This window comes from Vitis riparia, chromosome 17, assembly GCF_004353265.1.
Source record: "Vitis riparia cultivar Riparia Gloire de Montpellier isolate 1030 chromosome 17, EGFV_Vit.rip_1.0, whole genome shotgun sequence".
Taxonomy (NCBI): Eukaryota; Viridiplantae; Streptophyta; class Magnoliopsida; order Vitales; family Vitaceae; genus Vitis; species Vitis riparia.
Genome location: NC_048447.1, coordinates 20,671,591 through 20,692,913, shown reverse-complemented (window position 1 = coordinate 20,692,913; position 21,323 = coordinate 20,671,591). Strand labels below are relative to the sequence as shown.

The 21,323-nt window shown below is 34.8% G+C and overlaps 3 protein-coding genes across 3 annotated transcripts; 2 read left to right on the top strand and 1 right to left on the bottom strand.

Annotated features, from left to right (window-relative positions):
- The first annotated feature begins 1,280 nt into the window (after positions 1–1,280).
- On the top strand, positions 1,281–13,515 carry LOC117904222 (mitochondrial import inner membrane translocase subunit PAM16 like 1). The gene is made up of 5 exons (XM_034816730.1): positions 1,281–1,400; positions 10,319–10,406; positions 10,602–10,732; positions 10,845–10,983; positions 13,152–13,515. Exons 1-4 carry the CDS (start codon positions 1,281–1,283, stop codon positions 10,941–10,943), a joined length of 438 nt encoding a protein of 145 aa, XP_034672621.1. The 3' UTR covers positions 10,944–10,983; positions 13,152–13,515.
- LOC117904723 lies at positions 2,923–7,742 on the top strand. The gene is made up of 4 exons (XM_034817478.1): positions 2,923–4,434; positions 5,071–6,900; positions 7,005–7,332; positions 7,421–7,742. Exons 2-4 carry the CDS (start codon positions 6,043–6,045, stop codon positions 7,579–7,581), a joined length of 1,347 nt encoding a protein of 448 aa, XP_034673369.1. The 5' UTR covers positions 2,923–4,434; positions 5,071–6,042; the 3' UTR covers positions 7,582–7,742.
- Positions 13,516–16,347: 2,832 nt separating the features above from the next.
- Positions 16,348–18,114, bottom strand: LOC117904221 (ethylene-responsive transcription factor ERF114; the record flags this gene model as incomplete). The annotated part of the gene is made up of 2 exons (XM_034816729.1): positions 16,348–17,137; positions 17,793–18,114. Coding segments are annotated over 2 exons (918 nt in total), but the record flags the coding sequence as incomplete, so codon positions are not given.
- Between the last annotated feature and the right edge of the window lie 3,209 nt (positions 18,115–21,323).

Sequence of the window (21,323 nt, the reverse complement as noted above, 5' to 3'; positions counted from 1 at the left end):
CTCACGTTTAAGACAATTTTATCGGATAGAGAGTCATTTTCCTAATTTTAAAAAAGTATCCTTTTTCCGATTTAAGGATTACCATTCCATTCACAGTACTCAAAGGGGTGTTTGGTACACGGGAATAGGAAGTGAGAATAGACATCTCATTCCTTTTCTCCCTTATTCCTATGTTTGGATAAATGTTAAGAAGGCGAAAATAAAATAAAAAATTATTTCGGCAGAAATCAAATCCAACTTATGAGTCGGATTTGCATTCATTAAAAGTAGGTGGTATTCTGATTCATTAAACCTATTTGATAATATAAAATAACCTAAATTATTATTTTACCCTCTTGTCTTGTTTTTCAAACCCGATGTTTATCTTCTTTGTAAAGGTCTATCCATTCATCATCCACTTCTTATCTTTTTTTTTTCTTAGTAAAATATATTGATAAAAAAAAAACGAATATTTAAAATTTTTTAAGGTTATGGATTATATCGGATATGATACTTGTTGAAAATTAGAATAAATTTGAATTATTTTATTTCCTCTTTTGAAAATAGGAAAAACATTTGCTAGCTTTAAGAATTTAAATATTATAATAAATAATTTTTTTTTGAAAAATATAATTTTATAACTACTTAAGCATGACAAATTATTCAAATTTTTAATAAAAATAATAATTGAATATTTGTGCATTAGGGTTATACGATTTTTTATGGTTAATTTTTTATTTATTAAGTATATATATATTTTTTAGTCTTATTATTTAATAACAAAAAACCTCTCAAATTTTATTTTTAAAAATAAAAGTAAAAATAAAAAAATATTTTAAATTATATGTAAAGATATTATTGTAAATTTATTTCTTTTTCATTTCCATTCCTATTATTATCAAACATTGGAATGGAAACAAATAATCATTCTAATCTTACATTCCTAAGTTCATCCAAATGCTAGAAATGGAATCATCAAATTCATTCCATTTCACTAAGAAATAGGAAATGAAACAAAATATTATTTCTATTCCCTATTCCGACGTACCAAACACCCCCAAAGTGTCTTCAACCTGTTTGCTTTAAAAGTTAAAACATTAAACAATTGGAACACACGGAGACAAAGTCAATAACATTGCATTTCTGTAGGAGAGTACGAGATCTTGGTAAGGAATAACCTAAGAAAATTTTATTCCTCAACTCTTTTTTCTTTAAATTGTTCGGGCCACTTTTTGGGCTTGGGAGTCCAAAAAATCGGTTGTTGCTTTGGATTTCAGGCGTACCGTATTCCTTGGAGGCCCATGTTGAGCCCATGGGCTTGCAAGTCCAAAACTGTCCACTGCTTTGCCTGCTGGCTGCACTCAAAAACTTCGCTTGAATTTCCACTGAAATCAGTAGTTTCTCTCTGTGAAAGCCCTAAGGTAATACCATCCATTTCCCAAGTGTTAAAGTTGATTCATTTATTTCTTTTCTCAACTTTAATTTATTCAAATTCCTTCTTAGTGTATTTCTTTGTGCAATAACCTTATTGATTCAATGGAAAAAAGGGCAAAAACACTGCATGAATCTGTCCAAAGGGTTCGAGTTAGATTGTGTGAAGCTAATGAATAGTGAAACGCCAAATTGCCTGATTTGACTGTTCCAGTTTTTCTGTCTAATGGATTGGAAAAGATGTTTTGAGGGTCTTATTTCTCCAGTTTCACTTGGTTACAAAGTTACAAAATTTTAAGAACTGGCGACCGCATATAGTTTAGGTTAACAAGCTGCCATAGGAAAATTCGTAGCTTAGATGTTTTTTTTTTTTTGTTTTTTTTTTTTGTATTCTGTCTAATTCTGCCAAGGTCAGATTTTGGTTATGGGTGCTGTTTTTTCTTTTGTCCATTTTATAAGGCCTTTCTTTGCAAAGGGGAATGGCTGATTCTTCCAGGGTATGTGAGTTCCAGCTGTTGTTTATCACCATTCAAATGCCGGGCAAGGTGGGATATGCTAATTGCTGGTGGTTTCAAATATCGGGTCTTTTTCAATGGGCAATGTCTTAATGGTCAAAGTTTGGATTTTGGGTGGATTCGTACTGTTGGCAGTGTGCCATTACATCTTGGGACTTGAGTGTTTGTTGAATTTCCATCGATTGATTCTGGATGCCATATTTGTTTTAGTCTGCTTTGGTTGCTCTACTATCCGTTTGGATCTCAAAAGGACAATGAAAGAACGCTGCAAGTTACAAGCTATTTTCAGTTTTCCCTTCCATTCCCTCCATAATTATCCTGTTTGGAAAGAGCCTAAGTGGGATGCGTTTTTACATTTTTATTGAAACAAATTGGTGACTTGATCTTTCCAAGATTACTTATATGTTGCTAAGATTTTTAAATTTGGAGTTGTATTCTAAGTCACTCAGAGGGATAATTTCTGAATTGGTTGTCATTATTGGCATTTTCATTTGAACAGATGTCAAAAGATGAATTTTTGTATACACTGAACATATGCCTAGTTTTGGCTTATTATTTTCCATATTCTTCCATGTAAAACAGCTGTTACATGCATGAAAGGGATTTATTGTGGCAACTTTATCAATGCTGATAGATTTTGTCATTTGTTATAGACTGATTTACTTGGATTGATTTTCTTCTTCTTTTATTTATTTTATGTATTTTTTTAAAATCATATGGATTTTTTTGCCAGTCTCCCACTCACCAGTCCTTCCACCCCACTGATGCGGTGCCCTCAAAGCTCCAGTTGGTACTGATAATTATAATTCTGTTAAAAGATATATCTTACATATGTTGGCCTCTTATTGTAGGTTTCTGGTATTTTGAAACAAATTTATCCAGTGCCTCAAGATCCTAAGTATTTATTTACTTCTTCACTGATGGCAAGCATGGCATTTTCTTGCCTATTTATTACCTTCTGTTGGTAATGTTTTGGTCATAATCATGTGTATGTATCATCCAACAATCAAGGTTATATACTTAACTGCAACCCTATTTGATGGTTGCTCAGGTGTTATTTGCTTATACCATGTCATTTGCTTGCTTTAATCATCCTCACCAAAAAAAGTTCATCTTGACTTGGAGTGTTTCAGAGCCTGTGCCAGTGATGCTATGCATACCACTGCTGTGGACCTTTCACAGTTGGTCGTGTGGAAGTAGAATCATGTAGATTGTGAAAGGAAATAACTTACGTATTGATACAATAAGGTTATGACTTCAATTTTGGTGGCACCTGAGCCAACTTAAAGTAGAGATGGCAATTAGGGGAGTTTAAATACTATAATGGCACCTAAGTTAGACCTTTACTGTGGTGAAGTTAAGACATCATGATAGAGTTCCCTTTGGTTTTGATGATGATCATCATTTTTGTTGATACATGATAACGAAAGTGGAATTATTTCTTGCTATGGCATTCTCCCTTCTCTCAAATGATTTTACTCATCTCTCTCTCTCTCTCTCTCTCTCTCTCTCTCTCTCTCTAGTTTGTATTTGATCCATTTTGCAAATAAAATCTTGTAAATGGCGGTGTTCTTAGGCAAGTTATCTTGTGCCAAAGAAAATGGTTATATGTAAAGGATACCTTCCCTTGGGAGGAGTGCAGTGTTGTATTGAAATTTTGACTATTTCATTTGAAACTCAATTGGTGTCCAGTGAGTGTAGATCAAACTTTTTATGGCATTTGATATCACACCCTGTGGGCTGGTTCTAAGAGTCATGCCATCATTTGGGTGACCCATCATGGGGCTTAAGAGTGGCATTGTTCCACCCCAGCAATCCCCCAAACATGATACTCTTATGACTCAAGCCTATGAACCTTGGCTCTAATACAAATTGTTTGATCGAGTTTTGACTATCTCATTTGAAAACTAATTGGCATCTAGTGAGGGTAGATCAAACCTTTTATGACATTCACCACAACCTGTTTTAAGAGCCATTATTTAGGTGAAACATCCACGGGCTTAAGAGCAGTATTGCTACTCCCCAACATGTAGCAACATTGAAGTTGCAATTTGCATAGAGATAAAGTGACCTAGTAGGATTCAACATCTTGGTATGAGAGTTGGTGGGATTTATTATGTAGGGTACCTTACAATCAGTGTTTTTAAAGGCGTTTGTGGGGCGCGCCTTGAGGCGCGCCTTGAGGCGAGGCGTAGCGAAAACGCGTTGAGGCGTTAAAAATAAAGCGAAACACCTGAAAGGCGTACGCTTTTTTGGTGAGGCGTGATTGAGGCGCGCTTTGATCGCGCCTTTCACGCTTTTCCGGTGAGGCGTACGCTTCGTCGGATCTGATGTGGCAATGAACAGAGACTTAAAAAAAACCCTAAGTAATCCCTAAAACCCCAATCCCGACTGAAAACAAACCCAAAACGAAACCCTACCTCTTCCAATCAAGCGGCGACGGAGTGCTCACCCTCGGCGGCGACCAATCGCAGCGATCTTCTCCGGCGGCAATCCCTCTCATCTCCAGGTATGTTGCGAACCCCCTCTTCCATGGTTTCTCCTTCTTCATCTCTCTCTCTGCGATCCACACGGGCGTCGGCTCCTCATCCTAATTTTTTTTTTTTTTTTTATCAAATCAGATGTGCGTGCTGTACATCTATTTAAGTTTTAAAGCCTTTTTTCTCTCTCACATTTAAATTCTCCCACAAGCTCACAGCCCACACTTCCCGTCCACGTTTTTTCTCTCTCTCCAGTAGGTTTTTCATCTTTTTTTTTTTTTTTTTTTTTTTTTTTTTTTTTAATTTATCAAATCAGATGTGCCTTTTGTTAATAAGATTTTTTTTGAAGTTTTTTATATGATTGCTTACAAATATAATTAAAATTATATAAAAGATAATTATTTGTGAATTTTGAATTTTTTATTTCTGGTTTAATTTTAATTCTCACCTCAATTTTCTTTGTTTCATTATTAAATTCCAATTAAAATTTATGTGTATAATTTTTAAACTCATTTAAAAAAAATTGGTTTTTTTTTTAAATTTAAACCAATTAAATTTTGTATTTCATTTTTAAATTTCTTTCAATTGTGCTTTGTTATTATTTTTTAGTCAATTATATTATTATATAGAAATTTGAATATTATTATTGGTGTTTTTTTTTTTAGAATGAGTTCCTCCGATTCGAAAAATTCAAGAAAAGATTTTGTGTGGAAGTATGTTCTTGAAGTTACCGGGGAGCAATATTTAAGATGTAAATTTTGCAATCAAAGATGCACGGGAGGGGTGAATAGACTCAAGCATCACTTAGCCGGAACTCATCATGGTATGAAACCATGCAACAAGGTTAGTGAAGATGCTAGATTGGAATACAAAGAGGCATTGGCCAATTTTAAGGATCAAAAAACGAAAAGAAATGAATTGCTCCAAGAAATTGGTATGGGTCCTAATTCAATGCATGAGAGTGCCTTGTCTAAAACAATAGGGACATTAGGGAGTGGGAGTGGGAGTGGGAGTGTAAGTGGGAGTGGGGAACCTATTCCTAGGGGACCCATGGATAAATTTACCACTTCACAACCTAGACAAACTACTTTGAATTCAAAGTGGAAGCAAGAAGAAAGGAAGGAAGTGTGTAGAAAAATTGGTAGATTCATGTATTCAAAAGGTCTCCCATTCAACACTGTGAATGATCCTTATTGGTTTCCTATGATAGATGCTATTGCAAATTTTGGGCCCGGGTTTAAGCCTCCATCTATGCATGAATTGAGGACATGGATTCTTAAAGAAGAGGTGAATGACCTAAGTATCATTATGGAAGATCACAAAAAAGCTTGGAAACAATATGGATGTTCAATTATGTCAGATGGTTGGACAGATGGAAAGAGTAGGTGTCTTATCAATTTTTTGGTGAATAGTCCTGCTGGCACTTGGTTTATGAAATCAATTGATGCTTCTGATACAATAAAAAATGGGGAATTGATGTTCAAATATCTTGATGAGGTGGTTGAAGAAATTGGAGAGGAGAATGTTGTGCAAGTCATCACTGATAATGCCTCTAATTATGTGAATGCTGGAATGAGGCTTATGGAAAAAGGAGAAAATTGTGGTGGACTCCTTGTGCTGCTCATTGTATTGATTTGATGTTGGAGGATATTGGAAAGCTAAATGTCCATGCTACTACACTATCTCAAGCTAGGCAAGTAGTGAAGTTCATATATGGGCATACTTGGGTTCTTAGCTTGATGAGAACATTTACAAAAAATCATGAACTTCTTCGTCCAGCAATTACACGATTTGCTACTGCATTTCTTACTCTCCAAAGTCTTTATAAGCAAAAGCAAGCTCTTATAGCAATGTTCTCATCAGAAAAATGGTGTTCAAGCACATGGGCTAAAAAGGTAGAAGGTGTGAAAACTCGAAGTACAGTGTTGTTTGATCCAAATTTTTGGCCTCATGTTGCTTTTTGCATAAAGACCACTGTTCCATTAGTTAGTGTCTTGAGAGAGGTTGATTCAGAGGAAAGACCAGCCATGGGTTATATTTATGAGTTGATGGATTCAGCTAAGGAGAAGATTGCATTTAATTGTCGAGGTGTGGAGAGAAAATATGGCCTAATTTGGAGAAAAATTGATGCAAGATGGACTCCGCAACTTCATCGACCTTTACATGTAGCGGGTTATTATCTTAATCCTCAATTGCGGTATGGAGATAAGTTTTCTAATGCTGATGAGGTGAGGAAGGGATTATTTGAATGCATGGATAGGATGTTGGATTATCAAGAACGTTTAAAAGCTGACATTCAGTTGGACTCATATGACCAAGCAATGGGTGAATTTGGGAGTCGTATTGCAATTGATTCTCGAACATTAAGAAGTCCTACAAGTTGGTGGATGCGTTTTGGAGGTTCAACACCGGAGTTGCAAAAGTTTGCTATTCGAGTCCTTAGCCTTACTTGTAGTGCTTCGGGATGTGAAAGAAATTGGAGCACATTTGAGTCGGTAATACTTCTATTTTGTAAATTTTTATACATATATTTCTATGTCAATGTTAGAGAACCTTATTTCATTTTAACACATAAATTTGATACTTTTATTATTTGTAGATCCATACAAAAAAAAGAAATAGACTTGAACATCAAAGGTTGAATGCTCTAGTGTATGTAAGATACAACACTAGATTGAGAGAGCGAAGTCTACAAAGGAAACAAAATGTTGATCCGATTTTGGTAGAGGAGATTGATTCGGATGATGAATGGATTGCGGAGAAAGAAGATCCCCTCCTCCCCCTTGATCTTTGTTGGCTTCAAGATAATGAGTTATTCAGTGTTGATGCCATTAGAGCTGTTTCATCCAACTCCCAAGAGATTGAAACATCATCGGATCACATGGTTTCTTCACATTCCTACAAAAGGAAACATAATGAAGTACCAAGTAAGTACTCAAAAATTGAAGTCATAAATTTGATTAAATTTAATAAAAAAACTTATAATATTTACACTTAATTAATTCTTTATGCTAGGTACAAGTGGAGGCAAAGGCAAAGAGAAGGAGTTGAATTTGACACCAATTGATGAAGATGAAGATTTACATGAAATGGGGATACATGATAGTGGACATTTTCCTACTATTGATACATTGGATGAGGATGATGATGACCTTGATGATGAGGATTTAAGTTGAAACAATTGACTCTAGTTGTTATTTTATGACTTAGTTATAGATTTTTTGTAAAAGTTTAGAACTATTATTATGGTTGACTCTATTTTCTATTTGATGACTTAGTTATGGTTTTTTGTTAAAGTTTGAAATTATTAGTATAGTTGAATCTAGAATCTATTTTATGACTTTGTTATGGTTTTTTTGTGAAAGTAGGGTACTAGTATGCTTTTTTTATTATGATTCTAATGAATTGTTTTCATGTTTCTATTTATGCTATTTTATTTTATATATTTAAAAATATTAATTAATTATATAATGTGAGGCTTAAAAAGCTTACGCCTCAACGCCTCGAGGCTTACGCCTCGCCTCACGAACACAAAAACGCCTCGCCTTACGCTTTCGCCTTTAAAAACTTTGCTTACAATGAGTAAGCTGATCTAGAGGATCAAAACCAATCAGGGTGTTTATGGGAAGTGAGAGCTCATCGCCTGCCCTTGGGAACTGCAGGCTTGTCTCCTATATAGGCAATGAATGAATGGCGATCTCAGCATGACATATGTATTAGGTGTTACCGGTTAAAGTGATGGCTTGTCATCCCCTCATATTTGCTGAAGTGTTCATGACTACAGTGATCCAATATGAGGCCATTTTGTGCCTTGATTAGCTCTGAGTTGAACTTCTAAGCGAGATTGCTTAAATCTTGCATAGCTAATTGTCACACCCTACTCAAATTACGCCTCACTTGACCTTATATGAGGACAAGAAGCTTCCAACATAACCTAGAGACATTTACACATCTCATAAATGGGATCCTTGGAGTTATTTGGAGTATTCTTGAGAATTCTTTTAAGGTAAGTGGCTTCTAGAGGAGGCCCCATTTGCCCTAGGCACCAAGCCTTGTAAAGCATTCTTGTATAATACAATCTTCCATTCTTTCAAACTATGCAAGTGTTGCTTGCTTTGTTCATCTCCAACTTCTGTGTTGCATGATGTTGTTTAGCATAAAAAGCTAAGTTCGTGAAAGGCTGATTTTGCAAGTTTGAGCACTTTGAGTTATTTATGTGTTGCTTACTTTGTTCATCTCGAACTTCCATGTTGCATAATGTTGCTTAGCATAAAAAGCTAAGTTCATGAAAGGCTGATTTTGCAAGTTTGAGCACTTTGAGTTATTTAAGTGTGCCACAAGTTGCTTGGAAAACACCTAAATCTATGACATAATGGTGGGATGTTGTAGCCAACCCCCTTTACGAGCTAGATGCGCCTAATGGGCCCATTGGTGCAAGCATTGAGCTTGTTTGAGCTCCCTAGGCTTGTCTATACTTTTGGCTTGGTTTTGGGCTTCAAGGTACACCCCGTCACATAGGGCCTCAGTCACTGGGACACAATGGCCCCATGTTGCTCTTTGATGGCTTGATGTTGGAGGCATTTTAGAGGCATGACTTATAAAAATACCCACTCAAGTAGGAATAGTTAGGAAAACTGGTGAGAGCTTCTAAATACTTCACATGGATGCCAATGCTATTTTAGAACTACTTGCATTTGGATACATATTACTTATATGTTAATAATGAGTGTTAAAAGTACCTTGTTCTGAGGGGTTTATGTTCCTTGGCTGCAAAGGGACCAGCAATCTGGATTTGACCTAGCAAGGGCTGCATCATTTTTACCGTCAAGTAGTAATTGCATGTGGGCTGGACACATTGTAGGCATAGGTTATCCATGCCTGTCATATTGATCTTTCTACCATTTTGTAACAGAAAAAAGGTGCTGTTTTCTTTCCAATTCACAGGCTTTTCAAGGAACCTTATAAAGTTTGGATCTGAATAATGCTGTCTGAAGCTATTTATTTCTGGCCCAAAATCACGTATACATATCACACACATCGTTGGGAGAGTGTTTAGTTTTTCAGTTTTGAGGATGGTTCTTTTACATTTTATAGATTGTTGCATTAGGCTCTGTAGGTTGTGCTGTTAATTCTCTTGATTGAACCTGTACTTTTGCTGGGTCATGAGCTTAGCACTATCATCTAGGTTACTCATGGGTGTGTAACTTGTAAGATCGCTTGCTGATTTACACCTGCATTCTGTCACTAGTTTTTCACTTTTTTGTCATAGTCAATGTATCTTTTGCAAAGGTCACTAGCTTTTTATACTTTTAGAGAATGGTAGATTAACTTAATAGCTTAACACAACTTAATAACTTAATTTAAGTAGATTAAATATGTTTAGTTGAATAACTTAATATCACAACTTAAAATAAAAAATAACTTTAAATATTAAGTCAAAATAATTAACTTATTCTTAATCTCAGATCTCTTTTGCCTTATTTGTCCATGTTTAGTGAGGGTATGTTTTACTTTACATCCACAACTCATCTTTTATAGTAAATATTTTTGTAGTATCTTATGCATCTATAATACTTTAAATATGGATGTTTAACAAATAAATTTATTGCTTACGATTAGTGAAAGCATAAATATTAGTTAAAATTAATGCGGGTAAATATGTCAATTTAATGATTTAGAATAAATTTTAAGTCAACAATTTAAAAGTAATTTAACTTAAAGTTAACTTAAGTAAAGAAGTAATAATTATTAAGTTTTACCAAACACCCTCTTAGTCTCTTTAACATTTTCCCCAAAACTCCTATCCTGTGTTCTACTACTTAATGGACCTGCTGCATTCCAATTTTAAGGGGGAAAGAGCATTAGAAAAGAGGAAGTATTTCATAGTTGATTTGCTGTTACTTGTTGGTTCAGGCTGCAAAAATCCTTGCGAACTTGGTTGTTATTGGATCCGGAATATTGGCAAGAGCTTTAGTTCAAGCATATCATCAGGCGCTTGCAAGTATGTGTCTTTTTTGGTTTATTTGTGCATCTAGTCATGTTTTGCTTTCTTTAGTTCTATATCTTATTCTGAACTCATATAGCACATAATTCCAAATATTTTCTCTACTGGGTACACTTCAATGTCTTTTATTGTTGTTCTATCTCAGACCTCCTGCCTTTTTTGGGTTCATTACTTTTGTGTGGTTGCTTTCAGATGCCTCAAAATCTGGTGTTGCTCAAGAAACAGTACAGAACATCAGGAGAGGAAGCAAAATAATGCCTGAACTAGAGGCAAGGCATATTCTAGGTGTCACTGAGCATTCATCGTGGGAGGAAATCTTACAGGTTTGTCTCATATCTTAATACAGTTTATTATTTTGCAGTGTCCACTCTATTATGTCAGCACTAGGTTTTCATGAGTCTTATGTGAAAAGACATCATGTTTCCCTGAATGCAGAAGTATGATAACTTGTTTGAGCAGAATGCTAAGAATGGCAGCTTTTACCTCCAATCAAAGGTTCATAGAGCTAAAGAATGTTTAGAATCTGTTTATTAAAGAAATGGCCAAGGGACTCCAGATACCTAATTTATTAGAGGTAGCCTGCTGCTTTTTGTTTTCTGTTGTTTGGTTTTTTCTTTCTAAAAATCCTTATAATCATTCAAAGTTTGCATTATTGTAGTTTCTTAGCTTCTTCTTCTTGTTGTTTTTATTGTTATTATTTTATCTCCATTTCAATGCATTACATTCATTTTATCATTTGTAAGCCAAATTTTAACTCCTAGTGCACTAACTCAGTGATATTCCTAATGTGCACTGGCATGATATTCCCTCTGACAGCATTCTATGAAGTATGGCATACATTTTGGGATTGCTGAATTAGTGCTGCGCATTGGAGTTGTTTAAGATCATACAATCTGAAAGGTTCACTGTTTTTTGTGCTTAGTGAACTCCTTTAAAGCTAAAGTCCCAAGATCTTTTGGAGATGACATAGAATATTAGAAATTCTCTGAGGTCTAGAACACGTTTAGAGCATATGTTTATGTGAGTTTTCAATTGTAGATATTATGTTTCCTGATGTTAGAGCAAAGGATGAAAATATCAGAAATTGATGGAATATCGGTGGTTAAATTTTATGAAAATTTTGGGAAATATAAAAAATATCAAATGGAAAATTGGAAAAAAAAATAATGGTGGATGCTGATCAAAACTCATAAAAATGTGGGAAAAAATTTCCAAGAAAAGATAAAATAAGTAATTACACTCATGTTGAAGTTGTTTTATTAAAGAAAACAATATGTATGATAAGGCAATAATATGTAATACACAAAAATACATTTGATATTAAAATGATGATTTATGTAGTTTGGATGTACCCAAGGATGTAAAAGAAATGGTTTTATGTCTAATTATTTTTTATTTTAAAATATTTATAATTTTATTTTCAAGTTTATATTTCTCTTGTATTTCATATTAAAAGACACCCATTGAAAAGATTATCATGCAGAAATTTGAAAATAAAATAATTAAAATTTATTTATGCATTAATTTTTAATATTTTAGATAAGATAATGTATATATTTTATGTACATTAATAATTATAGATCAAGTGTGGCTTGGAGATAAAGCCACGTGTAAGCCCCATTTCTTAACTTTTAAAAAAGAAATTTAAGAGAAATTAGCCTATGTGGATTTTAATGAGAAAATCAGTTCCAGATTTTCTTTCTCCCTTCTCCTACACCCAATACTTTGGAGAATTTTGTGAAAATTTTCATCCCTGGTTAGAGGACATGTTTATGCTAATGTTCATTTGTATGTATGTTTTGGTACTTGGTTTACATGCTGAGGCTGCATATTGTACCATGGTTTGTGGAGTCAAAAGTGCACTTTGCACCAGTTTAAAAGAAAAACCCTGAGATTTAGAATGATAATTTTTTACACCCCTTTGCTATTATGTTTTGGCTGCACAACTCTTCTTGTTTTCGCAACAAACACACTATTATGCAGTGTTTGTACACAAATTAGTATGTCAAAATGGTCCGATCTCCACACCCCCTCAAAAAGAAAGCGTACTACTTCAATTAGTTTGGTATACAATTAATCATTTCTTTGTCGTTTTAATTTTATTTTTACATATGCAGTCATGGTAAAATCATTAGCAAGGGATTGGATTTTCGGGCCTGAATGTAACGTTCCCAGTATTCATGTTTTTTTCTTTTTTTTTTTTGCTGGTCTAGACAAATGCTCAGGTTTCTCTTCTTAATCTGTTTGTGAAATTATTTTCACTGCAAAAACAATTTAGATATGCTTTATAGTTTATTAACCATCATTTCCCTGCTGTATGAGCCCAAGTGTGATGAATGAAAAAATATCTATAAGTATAGTAATGAAGAACAATTATTTGAGTATTATTAAAGTTGTTGTGTTAAGAATTTTTACTATATTTTTTTATATGGAAGAAATTAGCAGGCATGAGGGCCTGGTTGGGCCTGAACTTTGTGTCAACTGAACCATTTAGGCGTGGCCATATTGACCTGATCCTGCACAATCCTTCTCTCTATTTTCATCCCAAGTTTTGTCTACAATCTCACCTAGGTTGCCCCCAAGAATGAGCGGATGCAAATTTGGGACCCCACCATCAATACCCAGAACAATGCTCTGCACCGCCCATTTGACATTATTTCTTTTTAATTTCAGAATGATCACATTCATCTATTGCCGTGGTTGGTTTGATTTCAAAACTGTCTACTAAATTATTGGATGCAGGGCTTTGGTTACAAATGTCAAACAATAGTGATGACTTGCGGCAAGGCATTGTTGGTGGAGCCAGTGAAGCTGGGAGAGTCAAATGATTCTTGTTCATGAGACACTGAGATTGATTTAATATGGAGAATGTCTTAATCTCCAAGGAGTTCTGTTGACATTAGATGCAGAGATCGCCGGCAGTGCATTGAAGGGTTCATTCTTCATTCTTCATACTTGACAGCGTGTCTAAAGTTTTAAGATTGTTCATCTATTCTGCCCAATTTTTTGTACAACACTTCTGAGGAAGACCCACATGGTATGCTGACCCAACTTGTACATTTGCTCACAAACCTAAAACTCAAAAAAAAAAATGTTTTTTGTTGACTGTCGTACTCGAACTAAAGAATAAATGTGAATGCAGTCCGATATTTTTCACAGCGTGACAAGCAACCACTGGCCGCAAAGTTTGAAAGTGGGTGGGCACAAGTCATCTATCTAGCTGGGGTGGCGCCCCCTAGTGATAATAACATCATTTATATCACTACACTTATGGTAACACAAATAGTGGTTGACCCGTTGCCACCCAAAATCCACGCCAACACGCTCCTAGTTGGTAGCTGTGGTGGGACTCTCCATCGCACATCCTCTCAACTCTCAACTCTCAACTCTCAAGTAGGCAAACCATCACTGCATCGGTTAGTGGCTAGTATCCCAAAAAATGCCTGAGGCCTGCCCTTGTTACACATTTCACACTTGGTGTGTATGAAATAATTGATGTCATATTATTTTCTTGAAGTGTGATCAGAAAAAAGAATGATATATTCTGTTGTTTACCAATGTTAAATGCGGCGTCTCCGCACACGGTATTATCGATGCTTGCCACTTGCCGCCCAACTGGATGGATGGCGCTCTCCCTTTGCCCTTTTGTTCTCTCTACTGTATACTCGATTAAACTCCTTTCTCTGCGGAAAATGATAAAGAAAAGGAGCCGCAAGAAATGAGAATTTCAGTGATGAGGAAATGTTTGCTCCCCTCAAAGAAAGAAAGGGCATACATTAAATAATTAAAAGAATAAAATTTCAAAAAGAAAGGCGGCCAGGTGCAAATGATGGGAATTTGAAAAAGGAAAAGCAATATTTTTTACATTTAAGAAACAATCCCAAGAATCTGGTCGACTAACTTAGCATTACTTAAAATTCAAGCAATCTTTAATATAATGTTCTTTTCTTTATTTTTTCCTCTTTTGGTGGGTAAGTGTCATGTAATCTTATTCCATCTGAGAACTAAACGTCTCTAATGAATCCCATTATGTTATTGGTTGGGGAGAATGTTCATGGGAGACTCAAGACATGGTCATTAATCCAGCCAAAAAGGCTGAGTCACGTGTCACACAATGATCAAAGAGAGCTGCTGGCTTTGACTTTGTCGTTCACAGCCGATATTAATGACCACAGCCCACCACGCTAGTCTGCAGTTGGGACTTTCAAACGTCTACGATATTTGTGTGTGAATATAGACAGCTGCAAGCCTTAGCCGCACGCCCATGTACTCCCTTCCCTTTTTCTTTTGGTACATAAAACTGAAGTATAGAACATTCTCCCGCGTCTCTAGATCTTCATGCTTGATTTTCGTTTTCAATTTATCAAAAGGCTAAAACGTTTTAATTGTATCAGGTGCAACCTTGCCCTCTTAAGCCTTGGGAGAATGGAAGTCTGCTTCTTCATACCGTATTTTGTGTGATTGTGATTGCGATTGCAAATAGAATCAAAGCGTGAGAGTGAACTAACACAAAGGGTGACAAAAGCCTAGCAGGCTCTCTATCAGAGGCGCATAATTTCATCCACCATTCCCCACCGACTCTGAAATGCATAATAATATATGTATTTTCATTTCTAACTTAGGACTTACATTGATGTATCATCCCACAGGCTTCAACCCAAAAAAACAAAGAAAAAAAAGTTTCTATACTTATAAAGATAGATTCATCTTATATTTTAATTTAAAATTAGTTATGAGTTTGATCATAATTAATAGCATCACAGCCGAATCCATAATTGAATAGAAATTCAAATGGAATATGGGTTTTAGTAGCATAACAAATTCTAATTGGTGTTGAATGAGACTTATTATCGAAGTGATCATTCTAGTATTGCATAGGGTGGGTTGTTTTAAGATTTTATTTTATTTTTATTTTTTTGGTCGTGCCATGAGATGAATGAATTATAAAACTAGCACTGTTTGTAGGTGCAACCTATTTCTGGTCAGAATCCAAATGTAAAATAGGAAGCCGGTTTCCATCATTTTCAGAATCCTACTTTGAGACACGTAGCTTGAATAAGTATGGTTCCGCCGCTTCCGCGTACCATTTTGAGAATCTTGCGACTTCTGCTTGCATTTGGCCCTAGGAGTAGGACATTCATCCGCTGTACTGCTAAACAAGAGCAAGGACACCACCCTTTTTCTGAGGTTGATTTACCAAAAACAATGGCTACCCACCAAAAAATAAAATCAATCACAACTTACATACGTACAATTACATAGTTTGGTAAAGTTTCATAATTTTACATTTGAGTCTAGTTGTTTACATTTTGATCACATTTATTTGTATATGTATTTATACTTCATACACTATTTTCTAAGGATTTAGATTTTACCATATATTTTCAATAATAGGTACCAAATGAATTCCCTAATACTATCAATTATTTTTCAATTGGTACATTCTTTTGTATGTTTTTAATTGCTCATTGCTATTGAATGGTTGACTGCTTTCTTTCCGTCCATGGGCGGTGGAGTTGGCGTGGGGTCTAAACCCATTAAAGGGTCCAACTGGAGACCGGAATACTTCCCATCTGAGTGGGGACTCTTTGGTGTCTCAATATCTAATGAAGTCATCCAGTCGCTGGAACCTCAATTCAAATTGATCAAAAGCCATTGTCCGTGAAGGGGTTGGCATGCATGGTATAATTAACTCATTCACCTGTTTAGCATCAGTGGAAGACCCACTTGCCATCACACTATGGCAACTTTAGATGTTATCATCTCCAATATTTAAGTTGGAACTCAAGCTCCAACCTCATACTGCCTGAGAGATGGCAGCTTGTTAAGCATATCATCAATCTATCTTCTCTTTCTTTCATATTGCAGTTCCACCTTAAACCCATCCATTTTCTTTTTCCCTTTTTTGGCAGATAAAATCTCTACAACATTAGACATATAGAGTAGAATCGCTTCCATGCATTGTGGGTTCTCTTTTTCACTCTTAAACTCAAGAGAAAGATCAATAGGCAAGGGTTTAAGCTTAAACATAAAAAATAAAAATAAGACAACATAACCGAAATTCACATCTTTTACTGCAACCCTTCTTAAAGGGATTGTTGGGAATACTAAGTACCCTCTTTACTGACCTTTTCAGTCATCTCTCCTGTTATTGTGAGGGTCGTTGCTAGAAGAACTTCCAAACAGTGATGAAAATTGTAGAAGTTGTGGTTGTTGTAATTCTTCTTCTTCTCGTTGTCGTCTTCGCTGATGGTGTTGTGGATGAGAGGTTGTAGAAGAAGATGAAGATGTAGTTGACAAAGACTGCGTAGTAGAAGCTTCTCTACCATAAAGACTGGACATAGCATGATTTAAATCACCACCTCCACCTGGAAGGAGCTGAGCATAGTGATGAAGATTGGGATATGACGGTCGAGAGAGGGATGGATGAGGAAGAGGAGGAACAGCAGGGTTGGGAAGCTGTTGTTGCTGAGGAAGAAGGAAGTCTTGACGATTTGTGAGGTAACCTAATTCGCTTCGGCCTTGAACTCTTTCAGGGAAGTTAAGCTTGGCTTTGTTTCCTTTGAACCTAAGAGCAGCTTCATCATAGGCAAGTGCAGCATCCTCAGCAGTGTCGAAAGTGCCCAGCCATACTCGAGCTGCCTTATTTGGATCACGTATCTCAGCTGCCCACTTCCCCCAAGGTCTTTGCCTTACTCCCCTATAGTGTCTTCTCCTCAGCTGGTTCCCTTCATTCACACAAAACTACATTTCTTTAGTTTAATTAATTGTAATCTAACAAATCGCTTCATATTCAAACTTAGGTTACAACTTACACCACCCTCTATCCTCTCTTCTCTCCACCCCTTTCAGAAACCTAAATGAAATTTTTGCTTCCTAAATATCTTCATGCATTGTGTTATACAAAGCCTACAGTCTTGATTACTCCAAACCGACCAAAACATGTGATTGCCCACAAACAATTACATTCTAGAAACAGTGGAAATCAAATCAAATCAAATGGGGCGTGAGACGAGGAGGAAAACGTATTGGGTTGAAAGAAGACAGACAAACAACACAGTAAGATGCATGCAGCGAAAGATTTTATATGCAAATGAAAACAAATCAGTCAAACCTGCACCGTTTCTTCTGACTAAAAATATAAAGAAAAAAACTTCACAAAGAGTTGTAAAATCCAAGATAGGAATATACATATGGTACAAAACGAGTTGGACGCCATAGGTATGGTCATTCGACTGGTATATATATATACCCAGCTCATTAATCCTGACTACAGCAGCCTTGATGTCTAAATTTTATTATTATCTTCAATAGTTAATGAAAGATAGAAAGGATTTGATTATTATATAACATGAATTAGTGGAGCACTTAGGCTACGAGTACCTTGATCTTGAAGAAGCTGAGAAGGTTGATCATGTGGGGTTGTGGCGGAGTGGTGGGAGATTGGTGATGGGTTTCCAAGATCATGAAGTGGGTTTTTGTCAGTGTTTCCAATGACTTGAGTGAGAGCTGAAACCATAGCGGACATGTCTTGTTGGGAGCGAGCTGAGTAGACAGGGAAGATATGATCTTGATCCTCTTTCTCCTCCGCTTCATCGGAAGGAAGAGGCCTCTTCCCATGTCTCCGATCCACCTTATAAGCCTCTGAAACCACCCTTAATTTATTGCTATCAAACTCATGCACCGAATCTTTATCAAGTGCTGTTTTTCAGACGATGCGGGTGTCAGTCAAATCAACACAAGATGTATATATGAGTGTAAAGGGCGATGAAGAATGAACGATACCCAGAAGAAAAAGAGGGGTCAGGACCGGGAGAGAAATATAGGGTTTCCTCAGTCTAACCATATAAGACCTGTCCCTGTTGCCCAATGCTATCTAGCTAGGTGTGAAAAGTTGGTAGTGATGTTACAAAAGTCAGGTTCGCTCCTTCGACTCCCCTTTTTTTTTTCTTTTTTTAGCAGACAAGCTAAAGTTCATATTTATTCACATTAACTTTTATTATTGGGATGGATTTCAGAATTTTCCTAGAAATAATCATGAGTGATGCTGCTAGCCTTCTTATTAAATCTATGTTCAAATTGCTTTTTTCATTTTGCATGATATATCTAATAATGATAATAATCATGGACTTTTTCAAAATATTTATAGAAGTAAAGATATTTTTTAAAAAATAATAATAATACAAAACCAAAGTTTTCAGTTTGCAAATGTACTTGTTTAATGCTTCAACACTTGTATTATCACGTAAACGATGGGAAATTGGATGAGAGAAATCGATGTTTTCAAATTTGAAGAGGTCATGGGTCATTGATTGGGTTGTTAGTTGATCAAGAGGGATTAAATTGTGATACTCACGTGATATCATAATTAAAAGATTTCTTAATTAATTTTTAACCTTCACAATATCTACAAAAAATTGTTAATGAATTGCATTAGCTAAATATAAGTTGGCAATTTTAATTCAAATATTGTTTATTGGTCTGAGTCCATCTACTTGGACGGAATTTTTCAGCTTCAAATGTTTCAGTTGCATTGAACAGTAAACTATGAGCCAGCTAAGTATACAGTAGGACATTTAGGTTCATATTGGCATTTTGAAAAATGGGTTGAGAAAATGAAAATTGCGTGGAGTTCTCAACTAGTCTCAAGCGCCTCTTAGGGCCCAAGAGCATATGAATTTTGCCTTTTTAAATAATTATGAAAATCCATACTGTACCTTGCTCCAACCCGTCCAATAGGGTGTACTCCATATAAACATGTGCCAAAATCATGATGTGTTTATTATATTACATTGTGATTATCCTATTAAGATACGCCCTATCTCAAATATTGGTTGGTAGTCAATCACATCCCTTTAGTAAGAATTTGAGGTGTTCATTAAGAAATACTGCATGTTACATCAACAATGTGAATGTAGAATATTGGTATTGGTCAAACTAAGTCCCTTGGGAAAAGCTAGTGTTTGAGTTCACATAAATTTGTATTCTTACTTTCTATATTTTGTGGATTTACTCTATATATAATTTAATAGATCATTGGATTTTATTTCTATGGGGTTTTTGTGAGAATCTACAGGCAGTTTTCATATACATCATTTGTCGTATCTTGGTGTCATAGATTGTTTTTTTTTTTTTTTTTTTTTCTTATAAATTGAATCACAAAGATAATTGAGAATTATTATAAATAAATTTTTTAGACTCACCAGTCTCTAGATGGTTTCATGAATCAAGAACATCAACCTTTCAATCGTATCAAAGCGGATTAAATTTTAAAATCATTTTTTTCTTTGATTCCTACTTATATTCTTTATTCGTGAAATCATAACAAGTGAGATCATCCTTTAACAATCAACTCTCTATTTTGATGGAAATACTTATCCTTGTTAGAAAACCATATAAAAATGAAAAATGAATAAGTTTGGGATGGCATTGGGAGATCTACTATTGAAGTTAAGCCCAAATATCAAAAAGATAAACTTGATAATGGAGCTAATGTCAGACCTCTCTATAGAATTTTTAATGGTATGAGTCCAAACTAGTTTTGTGGGATAGCAACATATAAACATGCTAAAGAGATCTAACATATTTTATCTATCACAATAAGGGTTTGTTTCATTTATGAAGTTGTCTAAAATTTATATCTAATCATTAAGTTTGAAAATATAAGAATAGAAGAAGATAAAAACTGATGTAATTCATTCAAGTTTCAATCTATATGAGAATGTCTAAGAATCAAGACCAATAATAATAATAATAATCCTTATATCTATTCCTAAGAGATTTAGACCTAAAGTAATTACTATAAAGGAAAGAAAATATATATTGACTCTATGAGAATTGATTAATTTATTAGGTCACTTCAACAATATAATATCTCCATGCCTACTTCAAAGAAGCCTAAGAGAGCAACCTTTAAAGCAGTTATGAATGAAGATGTTGAATCTAAAAAGTTTAATAGATAATGTTCTTTTTTAGCTTTATTTGTACTCTAAGAAATTTAAAAAAATAATAATAATAATGCAAGCTCATAAAAAACATCTTGCAAGTCATATTCAGATAAGGAAAAAAAAATCTAAAACAAAGTAAAGAGAGAAGGAAAATATCTCGTATAAGCAAAAAAAATAAAAATTGAAATGTTTTAATGAGGGAGGAATATGACATATGGCATCTCATTTACCAAGTCCTAAAATTAATGAGAAGGCTATAATGATTTTGATGACATTCAATTACCTATGATGCTTTACATGAAGAAAGCTTAAAAATCAAGGTCGAGTGTTAAAATTAAAAAATGTTATGATTCTTTAGACTTTGAAAACACTAATTTACTTCATAAAGTTGACACTCTTGAATTCTAGGAAAAAATAAAATTGCTTGGTAAAATCTCCAATGAAATTATCAATAAAAGGAAAATTAATCCATGATAAAGCATAAACTTGGTAACATAAATAAGGTTATATAAGAGTTCTACTAGTAGGAAAAAATGATTGTAATAAATTTAAAAGTGTGTATAATAAGTGGCTCTATGATGGATTTTAGTACCATGTTAATAGACGATTAAATGAATCCAACTTCTTTTAAAACCAAAATTTGAACATAAAGAAGGGTAGAGGATCTCACACTAGCTAGCTCTAGGAATAGGAAAAGTCAAGTAGGCACACCTCTAAAAATTAAGCAAGTTTGGATTAATAAAAGCAACCTTAATTTTAATGTAATGTTTAGCTAAAGTACCATGTGATTGGTAACTATATGGTGGTTATTCAAGGCACATGATAGGGGTAAGTCATTTTTTGCTACCTTTAAAGAGTTTAATGGTGATAATGTGACATTTGGTGATGGTAGTATTGGTTAAGCTAAAAGGATAGACTCTATTTGCATATTCGGTTGTCCCAAACTTAGTGAGGTTCTTTATGTTGA

Excerpts from the sequence above, each read along its gene's own strand:
- LOC117904222 (XM_034816730.1), top strand. The coding sequence starts at position 1,281 with ATGTTGAGCCCATGGGCTTGCAAGTCCAAAACTGTCCACTGCTTTGCC. Across the intron at positions 1,401-10,318 it reads CTCTCTGTGAAAGCCCTAAG|GCTGCAAAAATCCTTGCGAA; the intron begins GTAATACCATCC and ends TTGTTGGTTCAG. Across the intron at positions 10,733-10,844 it reads CGTGGGAGGAAATCTTACAG|AAGTATGATAACTTGTTTGA; the intron begins GTTTGTCTCATA and ends CCCTGAATGCAG.
- LOC117904723 (XM_034817478.1), top strand. The coding sequence starts at position 6,043 with ATGTTGGAGGATATTGGAAAGCTAAATGTCCATGCTACTACACTATCT. Across the intron at positions 6,901-7,004 it reads ATTGGAGCACATTTGAGTCG|ATCCATACAAAAAAAAGAAA; the intron begins GTAATACTTCTA and ends TATTATTTGTAG. Across the intron at positions 7,333-7,420 it reads GAAACATAATGAAGTACCAA|GTACAAGTGGAGGCAAAGGC; the intron begins GTAAGTACTCAA and ends TCTTTATGCTAG.